Source organism: Mirounga leonina, unplaced genomic scaffold, assembly GCF_011800145.1.
Source record: "Mirounga leonina isolate KUSES-001 unplaced genomic scaffold, KU_Mleo_1.0 Mir_174, whole genome shotgun sequence".
NCBI lineage: Eukaryota > Metazoa > Chordata > Mammalia > Carnivora > Phocidae > Mirounga > Mirounga leonina.
Window position 1 is genome coordinate 10448613 of NW_023270451.1, and position 12795 is coordinate 10461407.

The 12795-nt window shown below is 34.0% G+C and overlaps 1 protein-coding gene across 1 annotated transcript in view; it reads right to left on the reverse strand.

Annotated features, from left to right (window-relative positions):
- Positions 1-12795, reverse strand: part of HGF (hepatocyte growth factor) — a 74340-nt gene that overhangs the window by 50226 nt on the left and 11319 nt on the right. The window contains exons 4-6 of the mRNA XM_035020459.1: positions 12314-12426; positions 10707-10821; positions 5517-5659 (exon numbers count right to left, since the gene is read on the reverse strand). Coding sequence (XP_034876350.1) covers positions 5517-5659; positions 10707-10821; positions 12314-12426 — 371 coding nt within the window. The remainder of the gene's footprint in view (positions 1-5516; positions 5660-10706; positions 10822-12313; positions 12427-12795) is intronic.

Consider the following 12795-nt stretch of genomic DNA (forward strand, 5'->3'; position numbering starts at 1 on the left):
GTAGTTATTCGTACATATTTACCATAGGGCCAGGTTGCTACCTTTCTAATTTTTCAATAGCTGTCCAAAAGGCACCCAGAAACTGGAAATACAGGATTTCAGTGTCTATACTGACTGCAGAATAATTCTCTTCTCTCAACTTAAGCTCCAAACACAAAAACAGGAAATACACAACTTAAAATGAGTATACATGATACCCCTAGGGTTAATGCCAAAATCAGGACCAGGTAAACTTGAGAGATCAACTTCAAACGTAAGTGTGGTACTATTCAAAGAACAGGGATATTTTAAAAGAAATCATGGCTCCTTTCTGTTTCTGAGTATCAATGTCGAATGACTGGGCAGACTTACATTCTTATCTAGACTAGGATAGAAGATGACCTGCTATTGAACTCCTTGTACTCAGTGTCTTTAAAATGTATACGCTCATGTAATTATGCAGGATCCTACTGATGATTCTGTGAGGTTAATTAATAGTTCTCCTCTGGCTGGCCTCTTATGTCACACTGAAAACTCTGAATCACATCAGCTAGCTGAAAATGAGACTTCTCAAATGGACAGGTTGATTTGTAGCACAGCAGGAATCCTATGGAATAAATCATTGCTTGGCTTTCTTACGAATCCGGCAAACTTCCCCAAACACATCATTTGTATCTCGTGACTACTGATCATCTAACTTTAGCCAAAGCAGAGTAAAGATATCAATGTTTAGCTTTATCCACTGGTATCTAGCCTAATAGGTATTTGTAATAATTTGGGATATAATATTAGAATAATCACTTCTGGACCTTTGATTTTTATAACCTAATAGGACAGTAACTATTAACTTTCTGAAATATAAGATGATTTGGCTTGATCCATCTACTTCTTTTTATGTTGCTTAATCTATGAACAAGACAAGGGACAATTCAGCTTCCTCTCATTAGATTCCGAGTTTCCCCAGACTGCAGTCAGTAAGCACCTGAACTATAAATGAGAGGTACTCTGTTTGGCCAAGGTCATTTCCACATTAAAATGCTGATGCTCAACCCTGGATTGTGGGCACATCTCAGCTTTCCAGTTCAATGGGGTACAGATTTATTTAGTTCCCTTTTTCAAAAGAATTCAAGGTTTGATATCTTCACAGAAAATGATGAGGCATTTATTATTCTTTGTTCCTTTGTACTGAGTGAAAAAGTAGAATTGAATACTATGATCACACGTAAGAAATAAGTATCCACATGTACAATCTCTAACCTTATATGGTACACAGGAATATATCTATGTCTCCTTTAGCAGATGCAAGTTGATAAGAGTATATCCCTTTCAAATGAGAGTGAATATAATGATTTTCTGCAAATCAATATTGTGGGGATTATTATAAAAAATTTTCCTAAGGTTCAGGATTTTTAATCTTCTTAAGGTAAAATAGCTACACAAATTAAACAGATGATTCTATAAGACAGCTGCTTTACAGAATGAGTGTGGTAGATCACTGCTTCTCCAAACCTTAATGTGCATAAAAGTCACTTTGCAATCTTGTTAAAGAGCAAGTTCTGATTCAGAGGATCAGGACGGGGGCATCAATCGTTAGTTCCCAGGGGATACTGATGCTTCTGGTACTTGAAATTCACACTGAGTAGCAAGTGTGTGGATAATTCATTCTATTCTAGAAGTTCTAAGTGTCTGGTGGTAATGGCTTTGTCGGAGAGAAATGATTTTACTTGGGTATTGAAGGATGGATGGATTTGGATAAGCTATTACAGAGCAAAATAACATAAAATGGTACAGAAACATAAATTAGTGTGTTATGTTTATAGCAAAGTGAAGAGAGAGTTATGGATGCAGTTGCAGACCTAAGGAGATTTTTAAAAATAATAAAAGTCAGCAAGAATAACCTAAGATTTTGGTAGGCAATGAAAGTTGTTGTTGGGGTGGGAATAAAATGTGTCCTGTGGTAGAACTGAGATGATAAGTATATTATAGTTATAAATTCTTTGATTACTCAGTACTTTTAACATACAAGAAATCATTTGACCCTTGCAATGAGGAAAACAAGGCTCACACAAGTTTTAAGGGACTTACCTAAAACAGAAAATGTCAGACCTGTGCCTGGAACACAGCCCTTCTGACCCACAGTCCAGGGTTCATTCCATTCTTCCTAATTATCTTTTTGTCTCATGTATTTTAATTTGTTTCCTATGCATTCTGATTGGTCATACTTTTACGATAGACTCGTAGCAATAATTTTAGAAAGTCAATCTCCCTGCCTTTTCAACATTGTCTTCATTACCCCCTCTGCCTTCTTGTTTATAACAGTAAGTTGCCCTGTTGTATTCTCACCTATTGGAGGATGGGGAGAAGGGGAGCAAGTAGATCGGCCACCTTACGTGGGCTGAAAAATTTGTTGTTTTACTATTGCATCAAGCCATCAGGTTACTAGTAAAAATTACCTCAAGAAAGTCAAATTTTAAACTCACAGTCACTTTTCAAACTTCCAGAATTCTAAGAAACTCTAAGTTTTCCAAGCTCAGTCAGGCAGTAGGGATGGAAATCAAGTCCATCTACTCATGGAAGTAGGTGAAAATATGATCTATATAACACTGCATAGGGTGAGGATCACCCCTCTTGCTCTATGTCCTTTTGGCTCTTTAGTTGCCGGTATATTATCCAACAGCTCTAGCAAGTTCATCCTTTTAAAAACAGAACAAAACAAAAAACAAAAGCAAAATGCTGTCCCAAATCACATAAACTCAAACTAAGTAAGTGTTTCTATTCGTAACTAGAGTAGTTTTCCTAAATATACCTCTGGCCTAAATGAAAGTAGAAAAATATATTAACTACACATGAATAGTAATATAAATAGGATTCATTTAGCATCTTTCTCATCATACTAACCAACCAACTCAAAAATTATTGTGTTCTGTTTTTCTCAATTATAAAATTAGAAGTGATCTGAGTTTACAGACTAAAGTAACTATTTTGAAAACATCTCTCAGAAAAATCCATGCTGGTGATTACTTCAGCAAAACTGTATGTTTGAAATATGGATATTTTCACAAACCCACATTTATAAATAATCATTTTATTTAAATCTTTGTTTTTAAAAGTCCTTCTCCACGGAATATGAAATTATACACATAAAGTTATAGCAGTATTATTTGGGATTTTAAATGTAAGTTATAAAAAATAATGATTATGGCTTAATAAAATGTATTCACTTGAATATTTGACACTCATTAAAAAAGACATCTGTTCCAATAACTGGTGATTGCTATGTTCTAAATCCCAAGCAAATGTTAAAGCAAGAAATTGGACTTTAGACAACTCAGTTTTTTATAGTATTTGAATTAAACATCAATGCTACTATTTTCTTTACATATTGTGTAAGTTTCTAAATATGATAAAAGTATTCATTTTCTTTTGGAATGCTTAATATATTTCAAAGATTAAATTATAAGAAAATAATATTAATCACTAGACCTCAGATATACTTCTTTTATGAACCAAACTTTCAGATAAATTTCAGATGATTATTCAGCCAAGAGTTTAATAAGGTTATAAAAATTTCAAGAAATACATCTACATTATTTTGTATATTTTGTATTATCCATTTTATAAATAGCTCTGTTTTTCTCTATTAATGTATTGACAGTGCTTCTTATTTTAGATCCTCTTCAGTAAAATCCTGCTAACGCATTATTCAGTATAGTGTGAATTTAAATATCACAGCTCAATTCACACTCCCCGAAATATGTTTAGCCTATAGGACAGGTGTTGGTTCACGTCTCTTACAGGATTGTTATTCAACTACCATCAGATTTCTAATTACTTCCAGAAAAAGCCTATCTGCAACCTTCAGTGCCACAGTGACCAATAGCATCATCTGCCATTAATACTAATGAGCAATGCCCTTTTATAAGGAAGTGTAATGACCTCAAATTAATAAAGGATAATAGAGATGTACATTCTAATGAGATGAGGATAACTGGAAATAGGATTTTTCCAATTACTTCTTTTCTAGCACATTTATTCTATGTTGTCTATCAGTCCAGATCTATGCCAGTGTATTTTGATGAAGGTTCTTATAAACCAGGGTTGAGAAATCACATTCCCACATGAACTAGGCAGGTAACATAAATGCTAAGCTATTTAAAGTTTGACCAAGTTACCTTCCCTTAAAAACACTTTCCCAGATCAAAAAACATCACTAAACAAAACTCCTTGCAATGACTTTCAACCTCAGAAAACTGTGATAGTGGAGAGTTCCCCCAAAAAAGTAGGGTTTTTTTTCTTCCATGTGTAAATTTAAAACAAATATTAATTACAGATTTATTCATACAAAACAGACTTGTTCATAACGTTATCACAGATAAGTTTATTATTTTTAAAAGAGAAGAAAACAACGAAGAAGTTATAGTGAACAGAATATGATATGGAATGGAAAGTAAGAATTTACAAACAGATGGAACTGGCTCTAGCACATGAAGTCAAGAATTTTAAATTAACTACAACAGAAAACAAATTCACCTTCTCCATGACAATTCGCTAACAATGGCCTTTTTATGTGATCAATATCAACCTAATATTAAATGGGTATTTATGGAAAAATAGTTCAAAAAATTTGGTTAATAACAAACAGGTACGATATCTTACTATAAAAATTGGACAGCATCCCAGCAGCCCCCTACCCCCAAGTACTTCAAAATCCGACTAAATTTCTATCAGAACTTAATGCATGTTTCATTTGGATTTTTAGAATTTTAGTTGCTGACAGAACTGAAAAACCAGCTGTTCAGCAGGCAGGTAACTAAGAAAAGTGAAACCACATACAATGCTGAAGTGGTTACTCTTCCTTCTTGTCAGGCCTTCAGCTTTCCAGTGCAAGAGTGAGGACAGGGCCCCTTTCCGCTGTGAGGGGAGGTAAAAACAGACATGGCCTTAGGGTGCCTGCCTTCAAGACAGGGTGGGCTCTATGGCTTTGATCTCTTCAGATACTATTGTCAATGGCGTGTAGTGTCAGTCTATGTATCAAATTTGCTTTCCACCAGAAGGCACACAGGCGGATCGAACTTGCAGCGACCCCTCCCCATATTCTCTTCTGGGCTCATGTACCCTGGCCACACCACTTCAGGGCAGGTTTGACAAAATTTCTGCAGAAGCAGGTGCTGGATGAATAGAAGTAGCATTACTCTTAAAGAGCATAGCTTCCTTCGGCTCCTTTCAGGTGACATGTGGAAAGAGACTGTGAGGTATGTGAACTCAAGACAGTAGATGAGGAAGCCCAAGCTTCTACTCTCCCCGGAGGGATGCCTCAGGCTCGGTTGAAATTCAAACTGATAACTCTTTTGTATTAATCTGATGAAAATCAGTTTTTAAAACATCGTGTAAAAATGCTCAGATAATTATATATAGTTGCATTTGAATGAACAACATATTTATTACGCTTTGATTCGTCTCTGTTAACCTTTAACGCGAGTTGCAGTTTTACACAAAGCGGGAGCAGAGCGCCCCACACGGCATTCAGGTTCATTTACCTTCTGAACACTGAGGAATGTCACAGACTTCGTAGCGTACCTCTGGATTGCTTGTGAAACACCAAGGTCCCCCTTCTTCCCCTCGAGGATTTCGACAGTAGTTTTCCTGTAGGTCTTTACCCCGATAGCTCGAAGGCAAAAAGCTAGTTTTAAAATGATAATCATTACAGTATAAGAGCATGCAACTTTATTTTGGGCCTATTACTTTTACTAATTAGTGGGTAAGTTTTTCCTGAAGTACAGAAATCCTTTATTCTATCTCAGACTTCCACATATATTAATTTGAACTCTGTCACTTTCATCCATTCTTAAAATACTTAAATTTTAAAAATATTTACCTGACCGAATTCCCACATTCAACGTCATTAACAATGACTCATCTCTGGAGTTGCTAATAGCCAATCATTCTAGAACCTAATTGACATTGTTCGAACCACAATTTCAAAGCTCCTCTCAAAGTCAGCACCTGATTGAGCAAGGCCACTGAGGAGAGAATGGAAGAAACACTGCAGTTGACCTTGAAATCTCACTATTATACTGCTTATCTGAGATAATTACTTGTTTGTTTCTTGCTTTTCTCATGAAGAATAGCCCTCTTCCCCCCCCCCCCCAGTTGAGAAACAGGTTGACGAAGTGACACAAACAAAGGGTCTAGAATCAAATTAAACCTGGATTCAAATTTCAGTTCTCTCTTTTACTAACTGGAGACCCCAGCAGGTAATTTAGACTCTCTCAGCCTTTTAGCTTACCTGCACATGGAGTATAATCATAACTTAAAGCATCTTACACTTCATATGGTGTTTTGAGAAGTTCAAAGAGATGACAGAGTAATCGACAGTCAATAAATGCTACTTATTATTAACCTCACTCCACCTAGTAGTCTTTACCCTGTCATAGTAAAAAACATAATTACTTATTCTCTTCAAAAAATTTAGCAATTTTCACTGCAACTGGGGTTTAGTGCTTCCAGACTGAGTTTTTAACAGTTTGCCATTGGGTGCAGAGACTGTAATGCATTACCTTCATTTGAAATTTGTAATGCCCTAGTTATAGTTTTCTGATCACCATAAAGTATTTCAACACAAAATCAGAAAAATCCAAAGCCTTTTTTATTCGTTTGTACTGCTCGTGGCATTGGCCTCAATGATGCTTTCTTCTGCTAGACTGAATGCAAAAAAATCGTGTAAGGAAGAATATATATCTGTGGGTAACACTAAACTTTTTTTTTGAAAATCCAGTTACATTTTCGACACTCAGTTCATTGTTGCTATAAAGCTTTATTTCTACTCTTACTGTTTCTGAGTTCTAACTGATAGTTCTAGTGAAGTCAAAGGATTTTAGTCTCTAAGTAAAAACCATTCAAATGTGTTTCCAATCCACTGAAACTTATTTAGAAATCATTGCTTTTTTTTGTTATGTTGTGACACAAAATGTATATGGATGTGCATTGGGTACCGAGAAATATTTTGCAATGACATTTTTTTCATTTGGACATGAAATATACCAAAGTTAAGTCCTCAGAAAATATAAATTATTGGTTAAAAAGAGTCTATTTTAAGAGACTTACTACTAACCAAACATTTTCAAGGAAACTGGTATTATAAATATTATGAAACTCCAAAATGTCTTTAGATAGAATTTATATCCTTACTTGATTAGAATTTTAAATATGGGGTAACAAAAATTAGATATTAGGCCATATGATTGACATAAATTATAATACAATTAAATCTCATCATGATTTCACAGTTCCTAACAATATTTAATTTTAAGAGAAAAAGAAGGCATCTTTTTTCTTATTTTTGGCCCTTTTATTCCAGAATAGCTTAGGATACCTTTTTTTGTTCCAAGCTTGAAATTTTCTTTAATTTTGCCAGTTTTCCAACTTTTCATAGTAAACTTCTAATGAAATACTCATTTTCCTGATAGAATCAAAACTTTTACTTCAGATTGTTTTGTGTAAAGTAATACATAAGTGTACCTAAAAAAATGCTCCCATAACTCTATTTTATGAAAATACTTGGTATAGTAGAGTAGAAAGAATAAGTAATTGTTAATCACAAAATCTACATTGTTGCCGCATATATATCACTTGGCTACTTATATGACACTAGTCCTTAGTCCCTACCTAATTTATTTACTCTTTGCTTTTCACTTCTTCACTTATATATGGAGTGAATTTGATTATTGTAAGGTCTTTTTTTGTCATTTTATGTATTAAGTTTACTTAGAATAAGTTAAATAATGGATTTAGTACATGTTAAATACACACATATTAAATATCTATGATTTTAGAGAAGACTTGTCGTACACACACACACAAACACACATAGAACACATATACCTTGCCAGTGGATTTGTAAAGCTAAAAAGAAGCTGTAAAGAAGTAGCGAATGAATCAGTCAATGGTTTAGTAGTTTAGTTTAGGTACGGAAGAGAGAAAAAGTAGAAATCAGAACTAGATGTGGCAGAAATATGAATAAAATTTTCTCACTGGAGTTAATAAAATGCAACTGAAAAGAAAAGGTGCTGCTTTCCATAATTCTATGTCAATGCACATGAAATTCCTCTTTAGGACATTCATGACAGTCTGGTCGTCTCTTCCCTTCATTCTTTGGTGTGTATGGCTTTTTACCCAAATTAGCTGGTTTTCTTTTGTGTCCTGAGGTATAGCCTGCTTTTTTTAAGCATGCTGTACTTGGCCAAGGGATGAAGCCAGCCCTGCTCTTTTCACTTTTATATGTTCATTCAACAAATGTTGAATTACACACAAGCCCTTTGCCAGTCAAAGCCTGTGTAATAAACTTTTATTCACATATATACTATTTATGGTTCTTTATCACTGTTAGCAAGGCTTTAAGAGAGAGAAGCAAAGAAATATTTAAAACTTAGTTATATCATGTATACTTTGAAATATAAATTAGGTCTTCTGGGCGCTAGTCACCTTTTCTTTTCTTTTAATATAAACTGCATTCATGGGAAACTTGATCTATTCCATCATCTGCTTCGTTAATGAATGCTGGTGGCCAGTGAAGGATATAGATGTAGATATCGAGTCACCTGATTTTCTGGTTAAGCTTCTATACTAATTTCTTCATCTATCATCATCTTCCCATTAAGCCACTTATAACATATTTCTATTTAGGAGTCAACAATAAATCACTCTTCCAGACAAAGATATATATATATTTTTTCCATTTGCCATAAAGTTAATCTTTATGTAACACTTAACTTAAAAGTGTTAAGCTATCATGCAGATAAACCAATAAGCGGCTAATTGATGAAAATTAAGTGTTACCATTGTTAAACAAACAAACAGACAAAAAAGATTTGATTAATATACAAGATATTCTCAGCCCTAAACTTCCATATCACAAGGACATGTTTGTTGGTAAAATAGCTGATTAGACTGGGAAGCCAGTTCCAGGGAGATCTATTTCACATGTACTCTTCTCGCACAGAATCACAATCATAGAGAATTTGGGTTGAAATAAGACCTCTACTGGGTCAGTCCAGTGCACTCAACTAGGGTAGGATTGATTTCAAATGTTATTCCTTTGTTCATGAAAAACTTAGATCGATCTATTTAAATAACATGTTTTCCTCATATGGTGTCATAGGAGTGACACCATACAAATCCTTATGAGGGAACAAACCAATTATATTGGGTTTTTTGCTTGACAATATAATGCTACGTTTCAGAGGTATTTGTGTATTATCGTAAGTAACTAATTTGGAAAAAAATTAGTTGTTTTCTGTTATTAAAACCCTGTAAACTGGTCAACTTGGACACTCACTAGCTGGTGTTAATTAGGGCCGGGATCACAGGTTTGATCCCAATGTGGAGCAACAAACTCTTTTTCTTTACAGGTGGGACAATTAGCTCATGTCTGTTTACAGCAGTGAAATCATCTTGCATAATTATGCCCCTCATAAATGAATGAAATGAAATAAAAAAGTGAATTCATCAAGGCAAAGTCATCACCCTTATTGCAAAAACAAGCCACAGTATGTGTTTCATGCCGTTTTATGTTAAAAACACACGTTATACAGTGACACTGGCTGGGCTCACATTCCGGCCAGAGGACTTACTAGTTGTGCATGACCTTGAAAGGTTCCTAAGGCTTTTGTTCTTCAGTTTCACCATATATAAAATAGAATTAATAAAACTACCCACTATGTGGTTCTTGGGGGGATTAAATGAGATAAATAAGATAGACTCCTCAGCAAGGTACTTGGCTCGTGGTAAACGAAATCTTCCAATGCATTTACTAACCAAGGAGAACTGTTTTAAACTACCTTAGTTCCTGTCAAAGTTATTTGTGAATTGAGTTCCGGAAAAACTGGGGCTAAATTTAGTTCTTTAGTGAGTATTAGAAATCTATATTTTTCTTCCAGGATGATTAAAACTCTCAGACTAATGAGCCCATGGATGCTGTGTTTACTCATCTTTAAATAGCATTCATCTGTTATAATGAACACAGTTCTTCTCTGAAGTGTAGACATTTAATTTCCAGGCAATGAGAAGTTTTGTCCAGTCATTAGGCACTGGGTGAAATGGGAAACCTGGTCAGTCTCTGGCATGACTTATTAGCAGAGCTTCTCAATTTTGGCTGTACTTGAGCTTAAAAAAAAAAAAAAAAAAAAAAAAAAAAAACAGTGCCTGGGTTATTCCCCTAAAAGATTCTAATTTAATTGGCCTGTGTTGATGCCTGGGCGGTGAGATTTGTTAAGGGCTCATAGCAGGTGATTTTAATGTGTAGCCAAGGTTGTGTACCACCATAGTTAAAGAACAGTCAGGCCCTGGGTCAGGTCAGAATCTGATCCATCATATTTATATCACAGTCAACCTCTCCACTCCAGCTGCAGGGTGCTGTACCTTCTGGAAGGCAAAGAAAGCAGGGGAAAAATCTTTTTTTTTTTTAATCACATGTTCATTACTTCCTCACCAACACCAAGATGTATAAGCTGACGTTTTTGAGGTAAGATAGCATCAGGCCTCATCTTAATGATAAATTTATTCATCTTTGAATCTCAGTCATGAATTCACATAATCCTTGGCTTAATGCCATTCAGAAAAACTGGCTGTCCTTATAGAACCGTAGCATTATTCTGAAGGACTCACATGAGATTGCCAACACACATATAAAAAAGAAAGGCTCTGCTCTCCTTTTCCCATGCTTTTCTTACCTGTGTTCATGTGGGATCATGGAATTCCAGGGCTGGCATTTGATGCCGCTCTTAGTGATAGCTACGGTTCCCTTGTAGCTACCTCCTTTACCAATGATGCAGTTTCTAATGTAGTCTATCGGGAGAAAGCAGAGAAAAACTATATAACTATGTGTAACATATGTTGCATGTATTAAAAAGGAAAAAGAAAACTCTATCCAAATCTTTAGCTAATTAATGTTTATAAGTTCTCTCAAATCGTACTGACATTTCTTGCCTACAGTGTCTACTGTTTTCAAAACAATACATTTCAGTATAATACAAAACAAAACAAAAAAAGACTACGGAGAAGTTTTAATTTTGTGAGTATATTCCTGGATACAGCAGAGAGTAGTCTATGTATACACAACTGGCCAGGCAAATTTAATGTGACAGAATGATTTGCTCAAATATACTAAGCATTTTAAGAAAATGTTAAAAATAAAAAATAGGTAATTTGTAAACTCTATTCAATTCAAAGGGTTACTTTGAGATAATAGAAATAACTAACTTGTCTTTACCTCAATAAAATTGTATAGGTTTTTGTATATGTGTGTGTGTGTCTGACAGTTGTATTATGTTGATTATTATTTTCTATATTTTTGCTAACTTTTCAGCTGCGAAACTGTAGAGCAATTAAATTTAAACAAGCTATATATTCCTATCAAATAATAGTATATACAGTTGCTAGCAACCTAGAAGATTAAAAGATGGCCTTATACTAGATCATAAATTATGTTTAGGAATTGTAGCTTTATTGGGGTATATAGAGATCATCTTATTTTCTTTCTTTTTAGATCATCTTATTTTCTATCATAAATTAATTTTAAGTGTCTACCTTCTTAACAAGGAAATATCTGTGTATATTATCAAGTACTCATTAATGACACAATACGATTTAAGAAAACACTAAACTTCAAATAAATACTATTATCATAAATATAATCCATAATCATTATTTTGTGTGATAAGAGATTTATTTTGTAAAACTCATATTTATTTAACATTCTCCAATTATTTCCTTGATATAAATCTGCTTTGGAGCAAAGTAAATACATGTGAATATAGTATCAGATAAACAAAATAGACACATTAACAAATAATATGATCTCAATTCTTCTTTTAAAGATTTTCAAAGTATATAATTAGGAAAAGACACAACTAATATTTCAAAATCTCCACATTTTATTATCAGCAATCACCACTATGACAGATTAGTTACCCAAAGTTGTTAACATTTAAAATGCAATGTAATAAGCTCAAAATGTACTATAAGGTGTTTTAAACTATTAATTTAAGGTGGCACTTTCTAAAATGAACATGGACAACATCAGTTCTAGGAGATGCTCCTAGAAATAAATAAAGAGGGAGGGAGCAGTCTAATCATGGAAAGTTTGAGAAATGCTCTCTTTAAAATATCATATTGAAAATAGTCAAGACACTAGTATCCTCTGTCTTAAAGGAAGAGTTGACTGCATAACAGATATAGCATATAATAGAAAAATTAGTGGGCAAGAGCACTGTGGCAGGAAATTACATATATTTTATGCTTTATTTTGTTATGAAGTATTTAGGGAGAAGCCAGTTACCTTTGTTTTCATAGAGATCAAATTCGTGACCAAACTCTTTTTTCACTCCACTTGTCATGCTATTGAAAGGGAACCAGAGGCATCGTTTCCTTGCTTTATCAAAAACAAAAGCCCTGAAAAAAATATCTAAATGAAAAGAAGGAACACTACTACTTATACAGTTTTTAAAGAATGGGCACATGGTTTAACCAAGGAGGGCAATATAAAAAGACATATGGTTATATATGCATAATAAAAACATGAGTGATTTTTGAACCTACCATTTTGATAGCTAAATAAGGAAGAACAAAATTAAGTTTTTATACGTGTAGATTTAAATATCAGAATACTATTTGGAATGTTCTCATGTTATTTTAAATGATGTCTAGAAAAATGAAGTCTTAAACAAGCACAATCAATATATAACACAACTACTTGGATTATTTCTGAAGACATTTTTTGGAAGTACACAGCAAGTAGGAAGATTCTGTTTGTAGTTATAT